This window comes from Fomitiporia mediterranea (genome assembly GCF_000271605.1).
Source record: "Fomitiporia mediterranea MF3/22 unplaced genomic scaffold FOMMEscaffold_5, whole genome shotgun sequence".
NCBI lineage: Eukaryota > Fungi > Basidiomycota > Agaricomycetes > Hymenochaetales > Hymenochaetaceae > Fomitiporia > Fomitiporia mediterranea.
Window position 1 is genome coordinate 1,594,078 of NW_006760390.1, and position 19,677 is coordinate 1,613,754.

At 47.7% G+C, this 19,677-nt stretch overlaps 11 protein-coding genes across 11 annotated transcripts; 7 read left to right on the forward strand and 4 right to left on the reverse strand.

The window, feature by feature from the left end:
- Positions 1 to 139: 139 nt before the first annotated feature.
- FOMMEDRAFT_19253 (kinase-like protein) lies at positions 140 to 2,825 on the reverse strand. Its single transcript, XM_007265473.1, has 4 exons — positions 1,682 to 2,825; positions 1,176 to 1,620; positions 1,002 to 1,122; positions 140 to 937 (listed from the first exon to the last, which is right to left on the reverse strand). The coding sequence occupies exons 1-4, from the start codon at positions 2,783 to 2,785 to the stop codon at positions 574 to 576; spliced, it is 2,034 nt and encodes a 677-aa protein (XP_007265535.1). The 5' UTR covers positions 2,786 to 2,825; the 3' UTR covers positions 140 to 573.
- Positions 2,826 to 2,857: 32 nt separating this feature from the next.
- FOMMEDRAFT_155056 (uncharacterized protein) lies at positions 2,858 to 3,128 on the forward strand (the record flags this gene model as incomplete). The annotated part of the gene is made up of 2 exons (XM_007265474.1): positions 2,858 to 2,954; positions 3,010 to 3,128. 2 exons carry the CDS (start codon positions 2,858 to 2,860, stop codon positions 3,126 to 3,128), a joined length of 216 nt encoding a protein of 71 aa, XP_007265536.1.
- A 149-nt stretch (positions 3,129 to 3,277) lies between these two features.
- On the reverse strand, positions 3,278 to 4,902 carry FOMMEDRAFT_155057 (uncharacterized protein; the record flags this gene model as incomplete). The annotated part of the gene is made up of 5 exons (XM_007265475.1): positions 3,278 to 3,893; positions 3,950 to 4,139; positions 4,195 to 4,690; positions 4,748 to 4,768; positions 4,819 to 4,902. 5 exons carry the CDS (start codon positions 4,900 to 4,902, stop codon positions 3,278 to 3,280), a joined length of 1,407 nt encoding a protein of 468 aa, XP_007265537.1.
- Positions 4,903 to 5,239: 337 nt separating this feature from the next.
- On the forward strand, positions 5,240 to 5,864 carry FOMMEDRAFT_133299 (ribosomal protein L32e; the record flags this gene model as incomplete). Its single annotated transcript, XM_007265476.1, has 5 exons — positions 5,240 to 5,286; positions 5,354 to 5,462; positions 5,524 to 5,547; positions 5,601 to 5,746; positions 5,804 to 5,864. The coding sequence occupies 5 exons, from the start codon at positions 5,240 to 5,242 to the stop codon at positions 5,862 to 5,864; spliced, it is 387 nt and encodes a 128-aa protein (XP_007265538.1).
- A 61-nt stretch (positions 5,865 to 5,925) lies between these two features.
- FOMMEDRAFT_140045 (UPF0103-domain-containing protein) lies at positions 5,926 to 7,610 on the forward strand (the record flags this gene model as incomplete). The annotated part of the gene is made up of 8 exons (XM_007265477.1): positions 5,926 to 6,089; positions 6,196 to 6,233; positions 6,295 to 6,400; positions 6,479 to 6,547; positions 6,596 to 6,708; positions 6,770 to 6,881; positions 6,933 to 7,067; positions 7,120 to 7,610. The coding sequence occupies 8 exons, from the start codon at positions 5,926 to 5,928 to the stop codon at positions 7,556 to 7,558; spliced, it is 1,176 nt and encodes a 391-aa protein (XP_007265539.1). The 3' UTR covers positions 7,559 to 7,610.
- Positions 7,611 to 8,046: 436 nt separating this feature from the next.
- FOMMEDRAFT_83129 (beta-1,3-mannanase) lies at positions 8,047 to 9,610 on the forward strand (the record flags this gene model as incomplete). Its single annotated transcript, XM_007265478.1, has 8 exons — positions 8,047 to 8,198; positions 8,260 to 8,329; positions 8,379 to 8,495; positions 8,549 to 8,790; positions 8,923 to 8,974; positions 9,026 to 9,210; positions 9,274 to 9,433; positions 9,491 to 9,610. The coding sequence occupies 8 exons, from the start codon at positions 8,047 to 8,049 to the stop codon at positions 9,608 to 9,610; spliced, it is 1,098 nt and encodes a 365-aa protein (XP_007265540.1).
- A 269-nt stretch (positions 9,611 to 9,879) lies between these two features.
- Positions 9,880 to 11,123, reverse strand: FOMMEDRAFT_121307 (phosphoglycerate mutase-like protein; the record flags this gene model as incomplete). Its single annotated transcript, XM_007265479.1, has 7 exons — positions 9,880 to 10,033; positions 10,099 to 10,562; positions 10,618 to 10,683; positions 10,742 to 10,823; positions 10,897 to 10,948; positions 11,009 to 11,039; positions 11,093 to 11,123. 7 exons carry the CDS (start codon positions 11,121 to 11,123, stop codon positions 9,938 to 9,940), a joined length of 822 nt encoding a protein of 273 aa, XP_007265541.1. The 3' UTR covers positions 9,880 to 9,937.
- Positions 11,124 to 11,405: 282 nt separating this feature from the next.
- Positions 11,406 to 13,680, forward strand: FOMMEDRAFT_83251 (ARM repeat-containing protein; the record flags this gene model as incomplete). Its single annotated transcript, XM_007265480.1, has 8 exons — positions 11,406 to 11,432; positions 11,499 to 11,795; positions 11,864 to 12,112; positions 12,177 to 12,413; positions 12,480 to 12,594; positions 12,646 to 12,894; positions 12,948 to 13,285; positions 13,333 to 13,680. The coding sequence occupies 8 exons, from the start codon at positions 11,406 to 11,408 to the stop codon at positions 13,678 to 13,680; spliced, it is 1,860 nt and encodes a 619-aa protein (XP_007265542.1).
- Positions 13,681 to 16,546: 2,866 nt separating this feature from the next.
- FOMMEDRAFT_82995 (uncharacterized protein) lies at positions 16,547 to 17,136 on the forward strand (the record flags this gene model as incomplete). The annotated part of the gene is made up of 3 exons (XM_007265481.1): positions 16,547 to 16,815; positions 16,866 to 16,984; positions 17,045 to 17,136. Coding segments are annotated over 3 exons (480 nt in total), but the record flags the coding sequence as incomplete, so codon positions are not given.
- A 408-nt stretch (positions 17,137 to 17,544) lies between these two features.
- On the forward strand, positions 17,545 to 18,482 carry FOMMEDRAFT_155063 (uncharacterized protein; the record flags this gene model as incomplete). The annotated part of the gene is made up of 3 exons (XM_007265482.1): positions 17,545 to 17,944; positions 17,995 to 18,267; positions 18,319 to 18,482. 3 exons carry the CDS (start codon positions 17,545 to 17,547, stop codon positions 18,480 to 18,482), a joined length of 837 nt encoding a protein of 278 aa, XP_007265544.1.
- A 140-nt stretch (positions 18,483 to 18,622) lies between these two features.
- FOMMEDRAFT_121316 (uncharacterized protein) lies at positions 18,623 to 19,591 on the reverse strand. The gene is made up of 3 exons (XM_007265483.1): positions 19,304 to 19,591; positions 18,901 to 19,235; positions 18,623 to 18,838 (listed from the first exon to the last, which is right to left on the reverse strand). Exons 1-3 carry the CDS (start codon positions 19,338 to 19,340, stop codon positions 18,686 to 18,688), a joined length of 525 nt encoding a protein of 174 aa, XP_007265545.1. The 5' UTR covers positions 19,341 to 19,591; the 3' UTR covers positions 18,623 to 18,685.
- Between the last annotated feature and the right edge of the window lie 86 nt (positions 19,592 to 19,677).

The window sequence follows — 19,677 nt, forward strand, 5'->3', positions numbered from 1 at the left end:
GTTTCGCTACAAGGTGAGGTTATGCATCTGTCTTTGAAATGAAAACAGAAATGTAAGATTGTGCGAATAAACGTCAGTCTATATTAGGTGCCACAGGGTATTGAAGTATCGGACATCTAAATGGAGGAACACATAAGAATTGGCATAAAAATCGTGATACAAAGACACTACATTATATTGTACACAAGCCGTTACTTTACTTCTACAACGGATTGTTCAGACATTTCAATATGATATAAAACAAACGTACGAGGGATGGGTAAGGCAAGAGTTACATGCAGTGTTGGAACGGCGTGGGGACAGGGGAATACAATAAAATGCGTTTGAAATCGATGAGATGAGGCATAGGACGAAGCCGAGATACAAGAGATAAACGATAAAGCAGAAGTAGCCAACACAACGTGACTGCTGTGGTCTGGCCAGGGAAGAAAAGATGTCTGGATGCAGACCACCTGAGCAACAGCATGCACCGTCCGCAAGGCAGTTTAAGCACAACATGAGTTCGAGAAAACACGACCGCTTCCTTGGAGGCAAATGGTTCAAGCATGGTGTCCTCGAGGGATGCAAGCAGTGCTAGGTCTCCGTTCCCCAGCCCTTACCTCCGCTGAGGAACCTGCATTCAAGAATTCGCTCGAAAGTCGGCCTTGCAGTTAGATCGACTCGAAGACAAGCACGGACAAGTGCTGCTGCATCTCCAAGCGCACCACCGCCATCAGCTTCCTCTCCTTCGGACTCTTTTCCATCACCACATCGTTCGTCCAAAGCGATTGAAGCGTTGCAGAGCGGTGATTCTAGACCATCTTGCGCTTCGGCGGCAGTATTAAATGGACACTCGCCAATGAGAAGAACAAAGGCAACCACTCCGAATGCCCAGACGTCCTGCTCCTTTCCGTAATATCTTTCACCTCTTAGAATCTCCGGCCCGGCATAATCAAGTCTAAAGCAATTCCAACGAATCATCAATGAACCGTGCTAAGACACCACAGGATTGAATCACTTACGTCCCGCTGAAGGTGTCCCACCCATTTTTCTTCACGACACCGGAGCTTCCAAAGTCAATGAGGATACAGCTTCCAGGCTTTCGCCCAAGGACAACATTTTCATCCTTCACGTCGCGATGAACTGTATGCATGTAGTTAGCGTGCAGTTTTTCCTTAAAGCGTGAAAGGACTGACCGATCCCCTTCGCATGTAAAAAGGCGAGAGCATCTGCTATCTGGCCAAGGTAGCTCCGGATCATATTGGGCGGTAGGCCTTGTGGATAGGCCTCGACAAGGTCAAAGAGGTCCGAAGGTGGGGTTGCTCCATCCGGCCCCTTCGTCGGAGTCGTAGACGGCATAACCAAGTAATAATAATTGTTGTCTTCAAAGAAATCGAGAAGTTGACATATATTCGGGTGTCCCTTGACGACTTTACCCTCTATCCACGGATCTATGTCTTCTTGAGGTGATAAATACATTCGTGAGGGGTCCCATGGCCGTTTCGGCGGTAACTTGTATGAGGTTGAAGATATGGCAGACATGACATAAATTTCTATTGGAATCGTGCCGAACTTAGGGTGTCTCTTCCAACAATCCGCTAGGATACGTGACTTTATTACTTGCTTGATGATAACAGGCTCCTGGGGGTGAAGAGCGAGATCAGTTCGATCAGACAAGAGACTCAAGTACATGACGCCTCACCGACATCGTCCCGTCTAACTTCATTTCTCGCGCACGCTTAACAAGTCCATAAGCTCCTCGACCAAGTTCTCCTTCAATGACGTATTCAGATATACTTCTGTCCCCGAGAAAGGAGTCCTTCTCGTCTGCGGGTGTGGGCGCCGCCGTCGAAATGGCACTCAAAAAGCTAGATTGACTGCCAATTCGTTGCAACCGTGGGGCTATAGAATCCTGGTCTGTAGGGGGTTCAATGGAGACTATGGACAGGCGTCCAGCGATAAGCGATACACGCTGCTGCGACGAGCGTCGCCGTGGTCTCGGCGTGGATGATGATCGTGCTAAGTTTGTTCGAGAGCTTCCCGCTTCCCCAATGGATCCGTCAGGAGTAGTACACATAGAATTTAGAGACACAGCTGATGACGATAAAGGTGATCGAGATAAAGGTGATCCTGTCGAGACGGGTTCTGCTGTAAACGAGCCATTGTGCAGCGGTTCATCATTGCGGCTGTAGGCGAAATTCAAGGAAAGATCTGAAGCTTCCGGCTTTACGGTAGGAAGCCCATTGGAGGTGGCATCTAAAAATGAACGAGTTCCTTTGGGTGATTCAGGCTGAATAAAACTACCACTTGACGGAATGACCTCGTCGTCGTCACCGTCGTTTCGAGATTCGGCAGAGTGTTCCATGTTCCTGCCCTTGCTCCAGCTGTAGCCACCACCAATGGACGTAACCCCCCAGCTGTTCCCGACGCTGGCCGTTCGATGAAGCTTTTTCGCGAGGTTAGAGGGGGGCACCCAGTCAGAATCATCATCAAAGGTCAGGTCGACAGGCGGAGCAGCAAGCATGTAGCCACGACGAGGAAGGAACTTGCCGTTGACGGGACTGCTGGGCAGTATGCGCGGGTTTCGCTGACTTGGAGGCGGTCTGCGAGTATATGATTGCGCAGAGCCTACGGAGTGTCTTCGTTTGCGCAGGACAGGCTTATGTGCAACACTGCCAATACCGGCGAGTGAGAATTGCAGACTGGGGCTCAATCTATACGGCGTGGGAACATTCTCTTCAGGCACGTGTGCGCCGATGTCCTCGCATTTGGGACCAGTAACGGCGGTGGACTCGTCCAAGGTCATTCTTTCCCAGCCCAGGTATACGCTCACAGCCGTGGCCGTGCTGATGAATGTGCAGAGTGAGTGACAGACAAGATGGCGATACAGGAAGACTGGCGTAAACGCTCCTCAGGTCCGATAGGTATCGCACCCGATAAGGACATCTTGGTTGCCTATTCCGCCCTATCAGGTCGTGCATTTCCGCCTCGGACATCATTTTGACAATCACATTCATGTTGAGATATTAGATTACCAGATACCCCGCACTGGCTGCAGTGCGACGCACAGTTGGCCGGGCTTCCGTTTTGCCCGGTCGCAATTTGGGCGTACTCTCAACTCAGCTCGTCAATCGGGCTCAGTAGCCTGAGCTTGCACATTCTCAAGCATCCATCTCCACTTCTGTAGTACTAATATTACTGTTATCCATCATGCGACCCCCGGCCGTTGTAGCGCCGTCTCGCCGCGCGATCAGCCTTCGTCGAACCAGTCTGGAAAAAGACGTTCCACGTCAGTTCATCAGCTGTTCGATTTGGGATGGGAGGATGATCCTGACCTCTCAAATGTGTCCAAAGGACTCTCTTCAGTACCCACTCGTGACTCATTTCCCCTCTCATGTTCTGACATAGAACTCCCATCTCGTCGTACTTCGTCGTGCATGCCGCCATCATAAGATACACGTGGAACCCATACGCTCAGTGGGCTCTCACCACTTTCATAGGCCGCTTCTCCGACGTACAGGAGTAAGCCATCCGAAGAGATGGAAACATCTACTTCTTGGATTCGATCGGCTGCCCATAATCTACTTGTTGAAGACTGTTCCGAGGAAACATCAATTTCCATATCCCCTCCAGCATCCCCTTCCGCCACGATTCCACCCTGTGCTGCAGAAAAGTCTGAAATAATAGGTAGCTTCAACCGAACTGAATTGCCCTGACGGGCCCTTCCAAGTAATTCACCTAGTATGTTTTCGAAAGACAAAGGAGTCGTGTAGGGTACCGGAACGAATGTAGTAGGATAGGGAAATTTGTACTTTGCTGGTGACGAATCGTCTACTTTCGTAAATGATGATTTATGAGGTGCAGGTAAAGGCCAGGTAGTTATTTCGGCGAGGCGAGTGTCTCGCCACCAGAACCTAGGTGCACAGCACAAAGTTCAGCATAAAATTTCTTCAGACGCTTGTAGACGAACCGGAAATTCGCTTCACAGCCTGCTACGTCTTGGCTCTTCCACCGGATCACGTCTAGAACATGAAGCATGCCATTCGACCTCCAATTTTCATCTAGGATACAATCGAGTATTGTATTGGATGGTAAAGGAGAGGGGAATGGTCGAATAATGACTTTGCCAAGTAGTCGAGATCGTAGAATCGTATTTGGAACTGTCATGTAGTCCTTGAATGTCGACTATTATTTGAAGCAAAGAAGTCCACATACCAACACCACTTACTCCAGGGCCTTGCATCGTGACGGCAAAACAGCGCTTGCCGACTGGTACCGGAGCGAGGCCTACCCAAGCAGTCTCTAGATCGTCTGGTAGACCATCACGCGGGGGCGCACCACCGATGCCGAATGATTCAGTCCAAAAAGCATCTTCTCGCATCTCGAGAAGCTCTGCATACATGCACTTATTCGCCCATTTGCTTGGAATTTTCTTGCCCTTCCCCTTCCCTTTGCCCTTTCTCTTCCCTTTCCTTTTGGTCTTTTCATTGCCTTCCTCATGTCCTATGAGAGGCGACGGAGAACGCGAGTCTGGGGGAGGCTCCGCATCATTGGGCTGCAGCAAAGTTGCAAACTGCCCAATTCCGCCCAGTAACTTGCTCGGGTTGTCGAAGGTATCACCATCGTCTTCAACGTCGTCATCGGAGTCATCTAGATTGAGGCCTGAAAACTGATCCAATTGGCGGGATGCATCAAGTTGTTGCGCTCGTCTCTGGACGAACTTTCGTCAGTCTGCAATTTAAGAGTGTACGACCGACGTTAAGCATACTCGCTTTTGTTCTTCAAGAGCCTACAAAGACGCAGTTAGCATGTTAGAGTGAGATCAAGCCGGCAAAATACCTGAGTACGCCTCGCCTCTTGAGATTGTCTCGAGTCGACTGGAGGAGTTTTAAAGTATTTGCGCCGCTCGGACCCCTTATCCATGGGCAATAGAAAAGAGTTTGGATCGTCCTTCACTCACAAGTTCGAGAGAGTGCTACTATTTATGGATATTATTAGTCAGCAATAATTCCGCAGACACGACTGGCGTTGGAATCGACACTTCGGAATCGCCAAGTTACGCAAAACTACAGTGAGTATCGATTTCATGCCAATTCATCTATTTCACAATCGGGATCGATGTCTGTTCCGCTATTGTTCTGGCTTTGCTGTTGAAGAAACCACTGGTTGTCGAGAATTGGGATGGATGAACGGAAAACTGTTTGGATGAACTAGGGTTAGGAACTAAATTGACCACAAACTTACCTCGTAGATAACCACCATGGCCGCCTCAATTCCCATTGTGAAAAAGCGTACCAAGCGCTTCAAGTAAGTCAAATCGCAATGTGCTGTCTGTCGCCGTTTCGATCCTCATTTGTCTTTCATTCACCATCAGGCGTCACCAATCAGACCGCTACAAGTCGGTGAAGGAGGCATGGCGGAAACCGAAGGGTATTGATAACAGGGTGCGACGGAGGTTCAAGGGACAGATCGCTATGCCTAAGGTACGTTTATGTTGCCTCCACAAATCGTACTTGTATCTTACGATTGGTTTGGTTTCCGTAGATTGGGTATGGCAGCAACAAAAAGGTATGGAGCAACATGTTTTGCCCTATGCACATAACTTAACCATTTATTTCCAGACTCGTCACCTCCTTCCTAATGGATTGAAAAAATTCGTTGTATCGAACGTGCGAGACGTGGACATCCTGCTCATGCATAATAAGAGCTTTGCGGCCGAGATCGCACACAACGTCAGCAGTCGCAACCGTGTTGTTATCTTGGAGAGGTAGGCCTAAATGTATATGCTTTGCCTACGATACTCAACATCTATATGTTTTGCTAGGGCCAAAGCACTCGGCTTGAAGGTGACGAACCCTGCAGCGCGTCTGCGCTCGGAGGAGTAAACAGTCTTATGTTGATTATGTTCTTCGTACTCCTTCTTTGTATTCATGATATGCACAAAACATGTCGCACACCTTTGCAATGCCATTCAATTGCTTTAAGACGAGGTATCTCGAATTGACTCTGAAAGATGTGCATTTGGTCGTTGTCCTGCAGATAATCGGCTATGTCCGAGAGGCAGACGATGCAAGAGGTGACCGATATGGAAATTGTCTCAATACGATTACGTTTGTCTTCCTTGTAGCTTGTCTCCAACATCCAGCATCAAATGTCAATCAGGTAGATCTTCCTGAGTATTCGAGTGAGCTGACCATAAAAAAATGCATACACTAGACGTGCAACACACGCCGGCTCGTGGTATACTGATCGTGGTATGAATTGTTGAAATGTTGTCATAGCGAGTGTATTGTTCGCTTAATTACGATCCCCCAGCTCAGCGCCTGAATGACGAGCTGTCTACTTGGCTCAATGACGCACAACCCGATGCGGAGGACGGCTTTGCACTTCCTGTCAAGGGTTGTAAAGCAATCATAGCACCGTGAGTAGTTTCTCTGATTGTCGCCCAATTTCTGTTTCATGAGATTGAATGATCTTAATCGCTTATCTTGCAACCTAGTCATGCAGGATACTCATACTCCGGGCCTGCAGCGGGATGGGCGTACAAGAGCATTGATACTACTGGCATGTAAGTCTCGTTTCCTCAGATAAACGTATAATAACTCACGTGGAACAGAAAACGAGTGTTTATCTTAGGACCATCACATCATGTCTATCTTGATTGTTGTGCATTATCTCGCTTCCAAGAGTACGCAACGCCGATTGGAAATCTACCGCTTGATATTGAAAGTTCGTCTTCAATTTTATTTATCAGTTATACTAGATACGATTGCATAAATCTGCCCTTTAGCAATCGAGGAGCTCCGGAAGACTGGATCATTTGAAGATATGAGGTCTGACACCGACGAGGATGAGCATAGCATAGAAATGCACCTCCCTTATGTTCGGAAGGCATTTGAAGGGTATTTCCAATTTACCATCTCTTGTATACCGCGCGTTGACAACTACTCCAGGGTGGATATCAAGATTGTTCCCATCCTTGTAGGAGCGATTAGCAAGGAAAGTGAAGAGACTTTTGGGAAGATACTTGCCCCCTACTTTACCCGAGAAGATACATTCTGTGTCGTCTCGAGCGACTTTTGTCATTGGTAAAGGACTTTATTTTGCATACAACATTCACTAGTACTCAAAGTTCGTCAGGGGTACACGCTTTCAGTATACTTTCTACTACCCATCTCTGCCACCTACTTCGGGCACTGTCGGGGAGTCGGGCATCCGGTTGTCGCGAACAAATATCTCATCTTCCCTCTCGCCTGATCACGAGATCCACGAGTCTATCTCAGCACTTGACCACCAGGCGATGGATATTCTCACATTACCCCCATCCACCGCACAGGAATCGCACGATGCATTCTCAGTCTACCTGGCTAGGACAAAGAACACAATCTGTGGCCGTCATCCCATAGGCGTGCTGCTTGGAGCTCTTGCCGTGTTGGAAAGCGCTGTTACCGAGAGTGAAGTTCCTAATGGCGAACCTCGGAAAGCAACGGTAAAGTGGGTGAGGTATGAACAGAGTAGCCAATGTCGGACCATATCCGACTCCAGTGTAAGCTACGCTAGCGCGTATGTGCTCTTCTAAATGCAATGGGCCGTTTCTATTATGGAGAATGCATCCTTTGCACGCGAATAATATCTGATACACGGATTTTTGAAGTCGCCTACTTATATATTGGTGCATTTACTTGAACAAAACGAGTAACCCGTTCTCCGCAAGTTTCATCGACGTTTACAAAGTCATCTGCCTCGAGAAGCGACCCAGGGAAGCGAGTGATAGCATTGACTTAGCGTCAATCAAGGGCTCGTGACGGCTAGCTGCATATGCTTCACAGGTATTCTATATGTTTCAACATATATTCGCAGAAATCGGCACGACGTCTTTGGACCCATTTTCGGTTATCGCATATTGACAATCTCCTCCCTGAAGCTGATGACGCATGATGTTGATCCTCCACGTCCATCCATAACCCTGAATTATGATCTTACTGGGCATTAATCTCTAGTATAAAAGAGCGTACATGTTGGCCTGGCTCTCACACACCCGTAACTGCGCGACAGCTGTGGTGTACAATGAAGCTTCACTTTGGGTTCTCGTCTCTGCTTGCTACATTTGCTTGCGTTTCGAATATCGTTCATCTGACCTCAGCAGCGAACTCCTTTGCTGGGTCGAACCTTTATTATGCCGCTGGTCTGTCCTCATCCGACAGAGAGACACTTCTTCAGTATGTTCCCCTTTGTATCACTTCAATTCTTTGACGGTCGCCGAACATTAATTCTTCAAAGGGGCATGCAAGATGCGGGAATGAAAGTACTCCGCGTCTGGCTTGATGGGCAATCCACGGCAACCACAAAGGTACGATTCTCGACGGAACACAGAAAATCAACTAACTCGAAACTGCTAGGGAACAACTATCACAGCATATCCTTCACTGGAACCCAACCAGATCGGCGTGTTCAACGATAAAGTGCTTGAATTACTCGATGACTTTATGATTGCATCCCACGCACACGGAATCAAGGTACTTATGTATTGGAAAATCAAATGTTTTGCTCCCACGCTGAACTCTTGCAGTTGATGATCAGCATGCATAGTTTTAACGCGCTTCAAGGAGGTGATGTCTATGGTGCCACTTATGGCACAGGGTTCTTTTATGAGTGGCAGAATGCGACATCACAGTTTGATAATCGCCTTCGTCATGTCATGAACCATGTCAACCCACAGCTGAACAAGCCCTGGAAACAGCTCTCAGACTACATATTTGCCTTTGAGGCACAGAACGAGGCAATGATTGGCAAGGTTAGTACAATTTCTATGTTCTACTACTTCTTTTATTTACAGAGCCTTCATCCAGGGCGAGGCGTACATTCAAGCCCACCAAACATGGTAGGTTCTAGGTTCATGGGTAATTTAGTACAATTGATATGCTCACTCTATGCATTCTACAGGCAGTGTGACAGGGCTAACACTATCAAGAGCGTGCTAGGTGATAACAGCGGCGTAAGTTCCTTTAAACTATTCGTTTCGTCTACTCACATCTATTCCTTATAGATACTTATCACAACGGGCGGTGAATCTTTCCTCGACGAATCGGTGCAGCCGGACTGGCTTACATGCGATGCACTTGACATTGTCGCAATCCATGCATATGGAGTTGGAGACTTTGATACTTCGAAGATCCAAGGAGTTGTTAGTCGAGCACAGGCTGCTGGGAAGAAACTAATCTTCCAGGAGTGGTTAGTTGTCATGCCCTTTATTTTAGTTTGAGAAGCTTGCGATTAACGGTTCATCATTCAAAGGGGAAGTTGCTACTATACCACCGAGAACAACAACTGTCCACAAGGAGATGTTCTGGATACCGCCACGCGGAATAACAATATTAAGACTTGGGCAAGTCAAATCACCGCCGCCGGCATGCCATGGATGTACTGGCAGGTTATACCCAATGCCGATCCCCACGTACGTACCATGGTCACAGCCGCGCAGCTTCTCATGAGTAACTAATGTTCATCGCAGTTTGGGTCTGACTATGAAATCGGAGTGAACGTCGACCCGTCTTGGGACACATTGAAGCAGGCGTCGCTCGCAGCTTTGAAGGCTCCTGCAGCCTTTGACTACTCGGCCTTCTTGCCCTGAGTTATCGATAATCAGCACGGTTTCCGTCAATAATGTATAGGCATACTAATGTGGTCCCATGTATCTATGAATTAAAGTCAACCCCTCCCGTCCCCTGAGATCGAAGATTCTTATTTAATTGCCTTGATTCGAAGTACTTTTCAGACTGCCTTCATTGTCGAGTTGTTGTTTAGGATTGTCGTGTAATAGCTTCGTAGAAGTATTCTCATCCAAATGCAAGTTATTTGTATTGCGTTGAGAAACCACGTCCATCCTGATGAATAGGTCTCGGGGTTCCGGTCAGGATAAAATTTGTAAAGGAGTGGTCTAAAACATCTATCTAGTCTATTACATCCGAGCAGTTAGCTCAAACTCCGAAACTTGGCATCCGATGGGATAATCTTCCTCATGCTCTGTACCGGGCGTACCCACGTCGTCGACAACCTAATTAAGAAAGAACCGGGCTCCCGTGTTAAAACGTATCGTCTTGTCAGAATCGCAGAGCGCACCTTTCCATCCTTAATCACGATATCTTCAAAGCCCCAGTCTCTTGATGCACCCTGTTCCAGATGCTCACCGGAACCGAGTTTGACAGCGTCATAAGCTCCTCGTACATCCGTTTGACCTTTCTTCCGCTGTAGAATCGTAATGGAGCAGCATCCGATTCGGAGGGGCAGATCTCTACTTCCGACTAATTCTCTTGTGGCGGCAATTACTGTTGCGGCATGGCTGACGAGTAAGATCCGTTTGTGTTGCTCGGGGAATTGTTGCTCAATAGCAGCATGCAAGACTTCAAGGCAGTCTCCCATACGATCATGCACTTCTTCGACTAGCTCTCCTCTGCGCGACGGGTACCATACTGACGGCCATGAGGGATCTATCTGCGGGATGTAGGACTTGAGTTTACGTGCAGCGAAAGGACGGGGGTGTAATCCAGTGCCCGGCATGGCGGGCGAGTACCATTCTGATAGTCCTAGTTGAAACTATCAGAATGAGAATTATACGAGTCGTCTCCGGTTCTAGCTAACCGTGTTCCACATAGATCGGTACCTGCAGCGATTCGGAGACTGGTATCGCCGTTTGAAGGCATCTGTCTATGCGCGACAGTCAGAATTAATTTGAATTCCAATATGTGAGTAAGACGTGGAGTACAGTAGGGAGAAGAAAATATAGCCGTTGGACGTTCTTCTGGTGGTAGTGCAGTGAAATAATTGGATAGTTCTATTGCTTGGGCCTTGAGGTAAGGGAGAGATGAATTTAATAAAAAAAGTTTAAAAGTCGGCCAAATAGAGTGCCCATATGCCTACCTCCCCGAAAGCAGCCAGCGATGGATCCTTAGCTAACCCAGTCACGCTCTTCCTGTACTTCGCCACTACTGTCAATACTATTCAAGAGAGAGAGAGAGGAAGGGTAGATTACCAGCTGGAAGTAACCCAATTCATACGATAGCCTGGGGTATTTGTAAGATAGCAGAAAACGATGAGTGTGCGCAGAAACACGCACCATGTCGAGCGATATAGATCGTCTCAATCATCTATTAGATCTATTGACAGTGATAAGTAGCAGGCAGAATGGATTTCTTTGGAAGGCAGACGTCTAAATGTGGGAAGGCAGGGTCCCACACTACGCGGCCACTTGGCACGCTGCAAACAACCATACACAGCCGTTCTCTGGCGCGTGCCTCGTTTCGCGACAGATACCGTTTGTCTTCATTGTATTTCTTCACGACCAACCAACACATCGCACTCTCTGGTATGTCGCGTCCTTTCATTCTGCGAGTCTCTGTGCTGATCCCTGCGATGTCTTATGATAGATCATGGATACCGGCAACCCTCTCGACGATGTGCGTCTATCACCACTTATGCAACTATAAATTAGTATAATTCTGACGTGCCTCGATATATGCTAGATTGCGCCAATTGCCATCCTTATGGATGAGCTTAGATCTGAGGACGTGCAGCTACGACTCAACGCGATCCATCGCATATCCACCATTGCCCTTGCCCTAGGACCTGATCGTACCCGGGAAGAGCTGATACCGTTCTTACAAGAGTCCGTCGACGATGAGGATGAGGTTCTTCTCGCTCTCGCCGAAGAGCTTGGAAAAAACTTTGAGGAATACGTTGGAGGGCGGAAGTATGCTCATGTGCTGCTTGGGCCGCTAGAAGTATTGGCCGCTGTCGAAGAGACGCTCGTACGCGACAAAGTTCGTGGTCCAACAATTCGCGTTCTGGCATCCACTGATGTGTCTATTCATCCCTATTTGCTTTCCAGGCGACAGAGTCGATCACAAAAGTATCCGAATCCCTCTCTCAACAACAGATAGAAGCGTACTATATCCCTCTTTTGACACGGCTATCTCGTGGAGAATGGTTCACTTCTCGAACATCATCTGCGGCACTGTACTCGCCGGTGTATGCAAAAGTTTCTCCTCAAATAAAAGAGGACATGCGTAAAGCCTTTGCTGCATTGGCTTCAGATGATACGCCAATGGTTAGGCGCGCTGCTGCAAAATGGTTGGGTGTATGTGATATTTATGTGTGCGGGACTAGGATTTTTTCTGACGCTCTTCACATCCTTTTTATAGGCATTTGCAAAATCTCTTTCTAAAGAACACGTTCTGTCCGATGCGCTTCCCATATACCGTAGACTCTCGTCCGATGACCAGGATTCCGTTCGTTTGCTCACGGTAGAGGACTTGATTGCAATCGCGAAGCAACTGGAGAACTCGGAAGTAAAGGATCAGTTATTATCTCAAATTAAACAAAGTGTAACAGATAAGAGCTGGAGAGTTCGGTATATGGTTGCAAATCATTTCGTTGAGGTACGTCGACAATGGCAAGCCACATGTGGAGTAACATCGACTAACATCTTTGTCCAAAATGTACAGCTTGCAGAGGCTGTTGGACCTGAAATTGTAAAGGAAGAGCTTATCGGAGCTTATGTCCAGCTACTTAAAGATAATGAGGCCGAGGTTAGGACAGCTGCAGCTAGCCAGCTTCCAGGTATGCGTAGTTCTGTCCGTACACTACATATGATATGTCTTACTAGTGGAGCAGGATTCGCAAAACTTGTCGACAAGGATGCTATTCTGGTCCGGATCTTACCGTGTGTACGGGATCTTTCGACGGACCAGTCACAGCATGTACGAGCATCCCTTGCCAACCAAATTAGCGGCCTTGCCCCTCTGCTCGGAAAGGACTCTACAATCGAACACTTGCTTCCCTTATTCCTGCACTTACTAAAGGATGAATTCCCCGAAGTCCGTCTGAATATTATCAGCAAGCTTGAGACAGTAAACTCCGGTGTGTCACTCGTCCCCTTTCAACCAGGCGTTTTCTGAAAATAAAAATACCAGTCATCGGAATCGACTTGCTTTCCCAGTCTCTCTTACCGGCTATCGTAGAGTTGGCCGAAGATAAGTCATGGCGAGTAAGACAGGCGATTATAGAATATATCCCACTCCTTGCCACTCAGCTGGGTCGACCATTCTTCGACGAGCAGCTCAGTAATCTGTGTCTGTCATGGTTGGGAGATAACGTCTTCAGTATCCGTGAAGCTGCGACCTTGAATCTGAAGAAGTTAACAGAAGTATTCGGGGTCGAGTGGTCAAAAAATACGATCATACCGAAGGTTCTGGCCATGGGAGGGCATCCCAACTACTTATTTAGGATGACAACGGTCTTGGCGATCACGGTTTGTTCAATTCACTGTTTCCTCGCATTGCACTGAATGCCTTCTAGACTATGACTCCATCTCTCAACATAGACGTTATCAGGGATCCGATTTTGCAAACGCTTCTTACCCTCGTGGGAGATCCTATCCCAAACATTCGTTTTAACGTGGCTAAGTCAATGGAAGTGATTGCATCGACATACGGATCTTCTTCTGAAGGACAGGAGTTAGCGAAGGATAAAATTCTTCCCGCTCTCAAGCTTTTACAACATGACGCAGATGCAGACGTGCGATACTTCGCTGGGCGGGCCTTGGAAAATACACTAGCAGCTGCGTCGATTGCAGGTGATGTGAAAAATACATATTTCTTTATTGCATTATTGACATATCGCTCGAATTGTTTGCTGACAGATTAAGGGCAAGCGACTTGCAGAGTTTTCTCGCCTTGATCGTTGTTGATAGTACCTAGCCACCGTGTAATTGGAAGTTGTTTCTCCTCGCCTCAAATAAACAAGAATGGGGTTGTATACTATCTCGCTCTTTGATACTCGGTTCTGTAACTGGGCATGCGCCGCATCGATGGCAACCACTAGCTCGGAAATTTCAGCCCTTCAAGCCAACACCGCCGACTTATAACTCCAGATAACACGAGTGAGAAGGGATTGCGGCACACTTGTGGCGTTACCAGTAGAAGTCGCGTCTCACTGAAGTCCTTACCTTACTGGAGGTAAATTGAAGACAGCTGAGTATAACTAACCTATGCCCGTTTCTGAACTGGACTTTGCACTCGGCCTACCCTTTCAAGCACGCTGTTATCACAAACGGCGGTAAGCAGTTCTAATCTTAGACTTTCAAGTGATGATCCCGCAGGAACTATTCCATCTTACCCTTATCCATACTGTCAACCCGAACATCTGAGTAATAAGTCTCAGACTTCTGTGGCAAGAAATGCGTTAAGGCATGGACTGCCGTCCACTGCCTTTTCTTGGCACGGGGACTGAGTTATGGTATAGTCTTGCAAGCATAACTCCGTTTTGTGCGATCCATGGTATTTAACCCTACGCCTTACCGATGGACAATGTCCAGAGGACTCTGTGGCGGGAAATCTCTTCATATTTGCAGTTTGGGTTCCGACGAGTCCGACAATGTCGCTCTCGTTCAAACTCGTGAAGTGGATTTCTCCCATCCTCTTCTTATACTCTATTTGTGCGGTTTCCATCAGCATCAGACAAGACTCCACTTGGTACGTAGTACATATTCTTACCCAAGGAACCTGAAGCTCATTTTTTTAACATGATAGCACGTGGTGTTGCCCATCCGGTATGAACAACTTAAGCTGGATTTCATATTTACCCAATCTGATTCGTCGAAATAGATTTATCCCTCACTACTAATTCTGCTCCGTACGTTCTTATTATACTCTCCATCGGACTATAGCTAATACTCTCATCAGTGATGGGCTTGCATGCCCAGAGCAATGGCTTTGGTATCCGGATAACGATAGCTGCTGCGTCCCTCAGGAATTAGCGACATCAGGCGACGATGAACCTACGTGTCCAGATGGATATGATTGGAATGACGATGCAGGTGCCTGCACGACCTCTACTCCGACCTTGAGCAAACGTGGCGGTGGTGGCGGTGGTGGTGGTGGTGGTGGACACGGAGGCGGAGGTGGAGGTTATGGCGGTGGCGGTGGATGGGGTGGCGGCGGATCATATGGCGGCGGATCCGGCGGCAGCTATGGATCCGGAGGAGAGTCCAAAGGAGGCTATGGGTCTGGAGGAGAGTCTAAAGGAGGCTATGGGTCTGGAGGAGAGTCTGGAGGAGGCTATGGATCTGGCGGAGAGTCTAAAGGAGGCTATGGATCAACGTCGAAAGCTGAAACAACCAAGACCCAGCAGACAACTTACTCTCAGAAGACAACAGCAACTCAAACGAAGACCCAGCAGACAACGGCAACTCAAACGAAGACCCAGCAGACAACAGAAACCCAGAAGACAACAGAAACTCAAACGAAGACCCAGCAGTCGACTTACACTCAAACTCAGAAGGAAACAGCGACTCAAACGCAGACTGTGCATACCACTAAGACCCAACAGGTCACGGCAACACAGACGAAGACAATCACGGACACTGCATATGCTTCTGCAACTGCAACCAAGACGGTGCATACGACTATTACTCAGGCGGCAACAGCCACCAAGACGACGACAGTGGCTAAAACTGTTTCAACTCAGGAGACTGTCACCAAGACAGAGGTTTCCACAGCCCTTTCCACGGCGAAGACGACCAAGACCACGCAGTCTGTTGTTACTTCCGTTGTCTCCACAGCGGTGCTTAAGACCGAGACAAGCGTGAAGACCCTTACTTCAACGTACACATCGACTTACCATACTCAGGTACCCACAACTTCGATATTTAAGACAACCGTCACATCAACAATGCACTCGCCTGTGGAAACGACCTCGACATACGAGACGGTTGTTACTTCAACGTACCAGACTACGATACCTACGACAAAAACGAGTGAGACGGTTATTACTTCAACGTATCAGACTACGATACCTTTTACCAAAACGAGCCAGACGGTGGTTACATCAACGTACCAAACTACGATACCTACAACCAAGACGAGCCAGACGGTTGTTACTTCCACCTATCAGACTCCCGTATATACGACAGAGACGAGCGCAACAACTGTCACATCTTCGTACAGTAAGCCGGTATATTCGACAACGACCTATACCGCTAGCGAGACATCCTATTCTACCTATCAGTCGACGGTTTATACAACTTCAACGTATGATACTCAGACGTATTCCAAGACTACTAAGTCGATCTTCCCCACAATTATTCCAAAGCCGAAGCTGCCGAAGCCGATCACAACATATCAGTCTTCGACTTCTGCAGTGACTTCCACGTATACCCCATTGCCGACGGTACCGACGACGTCGGACTACCAGCCAGCACCCACAATTTTGCCTTCGACGGATTCTTATCCCACGGATACCTACAGTGATACCAGTCCAGATACCACCGATGTACCAGGGCCTGTCGGAGGGCCTATGACGGTCACCGTTACGACCACGGTTTACGCTGGTGGAGCCCCGACTGGCACGGCTCAGAATAACTGCGATGTTAGCGAATTCTGGTATCAACCTAAGCAAACCTGCCTCCCGCTAGGCGGTAGCAACACTTCGGCACCTCCATCGTAAGTCATTGTTGAGTTGTTGTACAACGGTCTTGCAGGCACTGATTATTATTTGCCACAGATCTGTTATCTGTCCCAATGGCTGGGAATATTCGTCATCGTTGACCTGCTGCGTTCCGACGGCTCCTGATCTACCGTCCTGCCCCGCTCGATCTTCGTGGGACAACACAAACTATGTTTGCCAACCTTCCTCGTCAGCTCCGATGCCCTCGTCCATTTACGGTCGGAAATCGAGACTTTCTAGGCGTGCGGAGCAAAGTCCACTTTCACCCTGTCCGGCAGGACTCCAGAAATGTCCCATTTCAAGAATTTCCAGTTCGACAGATGATGAATATGAATGGTATGGCTGCGGATTTTGACAATAGGTATATTTTCTGATCAGAATTACAGTGTGGAGACGACGGCAGACTTGCTGAACTGCGGTGGGTGCGCGGTCACTGGGGAAGGCCGTGACTGTACTGCTATTTCTCGAGCAGTCAACGTTGGATGCCATTACGGCACTTGTATTGGTAAGTGACAGATAATATCTATCCGGATAGGCATGTCATACTTATTGGAAATTTCTATAGTCGATAGTTGCATGAAGGGTTACGTACCGGCCGAAGACGGTGGTAGCTGCGTGAGGGCTAGTAATCGTAGAATAGTCCGAGAGACTTCTTAAAACATTTCCCTTTATTCTTCCGTGGAATGGACACACATACACACTAGTGCTACGGACGCTGTAAATAGAGTCTATATCCCTAAAAGTTTATTTACCAAGCCGCAGTGCGGCATGCTGGCATATTAATATTATTATTGACTATTCCCTTGTTACAATCAGTGGTGAACGCAAGCAGAAGTAAATAGACACAAACAATTTACGAATTAAGGCGGGCTGACCATGTTGGGCTGTAAGATTCAAACTCCGCGCCACTGGTGTATATAGTTTGTCAATTTCTGCCACTCAACTTACCCTAGCCAGACCACAGACGACTGACATACCCCACGCCGGCGTGCCTCTATTCTACATTCTACTCGTAATATCTGTTTATCTACGCTACCATCAACATAATCTATTCTACTTCCCCTAATGGGCACCATTCGGCCTCTCGTTCTCGCTCTGCCTTTTCTACTTGGCATTATGCTCATTCTAGCACCTATTTCAATGGTCACTGCGTCGCCTAGTGCATTTCCTATACCATTCAGAAATGCTGACTATGGAGCGCGTCTTATGCCGGTTGGACATGCCACCCGATATGCCAATTTGCAGAGGTCTCATAGGCATAATACTACGAACCATACGGAGGTGTCGACGTTGAAACATCATGCCGGACATCTTGTGAAATCAAACTCCACACACGACCGAATTCCGCACTCGTCCTACCATAAATTCCATCACTCGTTCCGACGACAAGTATCTGATCTGGACGAGTTAATGACGGCATTCACCGCTAAGCATGATAATGCGATGTCCGATTCTCAGGAGCTTCGTGAGATCTTTTTACATGTATGTCATATCAATAATATAAACTTTTTGCAGAGACTATGGCATCACAATCGGCGTCACGAAACGAGAATGATCAGGATTTCCATCAGAATGCCGCCGCCAGGTTTTCCTCCTTCCAGTCCAACTCTCAGGGTTTCTTAGCGATATTGTCGCAACTTGCGGCGGACAAAGGATTGGCCAACTACGACAAGAACGATCAGTTGGAGACACTGTTGAAAGATTTCGTCAACGCAAGTAAAAACGCGGTCGGAGCTGTCTACGTTATGATTAAGAATGATCCGACTCTGGGCCCCATCCTTGGTCCGAGTAGGTTCCTTAATCAATTTGTTTGTCCCGTTCTAATACAATTTCCTACAGTTGTGTACGAGCTAAAGTGCCTTATTGACGAAACGCTCGATGCCACCGAAAACTTGACGGATGGGATGTTGAATGCATTGAATCCGGAAATGCGTGAACTTGTAGGATTAGCAAATTCGTTGTTGTGTCTACCCCAGATAAAGGTTCTAGGATTGTGCCTATGAATGGATAGTAAAGCATGATTTCTGAGAATGTACTTCTAGCCACATGCACAATGTATCTATAGATTGAACTGCACCATGTCTGATCTTTTGGTTATGGGATGCCTCCGGACAAACTGAGCACATGCAACTCTTGATCGTTGAGTAAAATAGACGTTGATTTTACGGTCCAGAATATAGATATTAACAAATCAACTAGTAGAATATCAAGCGGGAGTTGGTGGAGGGAGCCAATTACGAGGAAAGTCCTTTAGAGAAGTCCTATAACTACTTCTCCCTTCTCCCTTCTTCGCCTTCCGTTTCTTTGCCTCGAGATATCGCGTGTCCAAAGGAACGTGCTTAAACGTTGCACTGGTAGCCTAAAGCCAGGATATTCATATCAAGTCTCTAAAACGTCAATAAGGTTGAATGAACAACGTACATTCGCTTCGTCTATTAACCTGTCGAGGACATCACTAATCCACTTGAGATTCATGCCAGGTTGAGGAAAATCTTCGCATGAGATTTTAATGTAGCCATTTGATTCCTTGCCTTCTTCTGGACCGATTCCGGAGTCTGGAGGTGGAAGGGGGGACCAGCGAGGACCAGCGAGAAGTTTAAACGCATGTTGTGCGTTTGGGCCCTTGAGAGGTAAACGTGAAACGGCGACTACTACGGTTCGTTTTGCCGTTGCGGGATGTTCTTCCCCACCATAATCGATCGAGCGTACAACGAGGGGCCGGTCAGATGATGGCGGGACAAATGGTTCTCGAAAGCCTGGACGAATAAATGTTTGTGAATGTGAATGGAAGTGCTTTTGCCAGCAAGCGGCGGACTGGACTCACGGACGAGGTTGGGCATATCGTGTTCAATTATTCGCATGTAGTTTAGCAAATGACGCTGTTGGCGTAGTAGGAGATGACCCAAGGAACTACTTCCGTGTCCAGTTCTTTCTTCGTAAGGAATGTCATTCTCGATGTCCGGGTCTTCGTCCAAGAACAAGCCAGTTTTGGCGAGAATAGGCGGAGCGGGGATGCCAACTGCAGCACGACGAGGATAAGAGGTAGAAAGAGAGGAGTGTAATTGTCTAGATGAGCGAGGCAGTCGAGATCTAGCAAGTTTTGTGAGGGACTGCATGGCACGCGTTGGCCAGCGGAAGCGGAGAGAAGGCTAGTTTGAGCCTTTGAGGGAGAAATTCGATCCAGTGATCGGCGGATTC

Bases quoted from the DNA above. Each gene is read 5' to 3' on its own strand.
- FOMMEDRAFT_19253 (XM_007265473.1), bottom strand. From the start codon at position 2,785: ATGACCTTGGACGAGTCCACCGCCGTTACTGGTCCCAAATGCGAGGAC. The intron at 1,621-1,681 runs GTGAGGCGTCAT...CTTCACCCCCAG, and splicing joins AGTTAGACGGGACGATGTCG to GAGCCTGTTATCATCAAGCA. The intron at 1,123-1,175 runs GTCAGTCCTTTC...ACATGCATACAG, and splicing joins TTTACATGCGAAGGGGATCG to TTCATCGCGACGTGAAGGAT.
- FOMMEDRAFT_121316 (XM_007265483.1), bottom strand. From the start codon at position 19,340: ATGCGAATAATTGAACACGATATGCCCAACCTCGTCC. The intron at 19,236-19,303 runs GTGAGTCCAGTC...TTATTCGTCCAG, and splicing joins CGATATGCCCAACCTCGTCC to GCTTTCGAGAACCATTTGTC. The intron at 18,839-18,900 runs GTACGTTGTTCA...TCCTGGCTTTAG, and splicing joins GGTTAATAGACGAAGCGAAT to GCTACCAGTGCAACGTTTAA.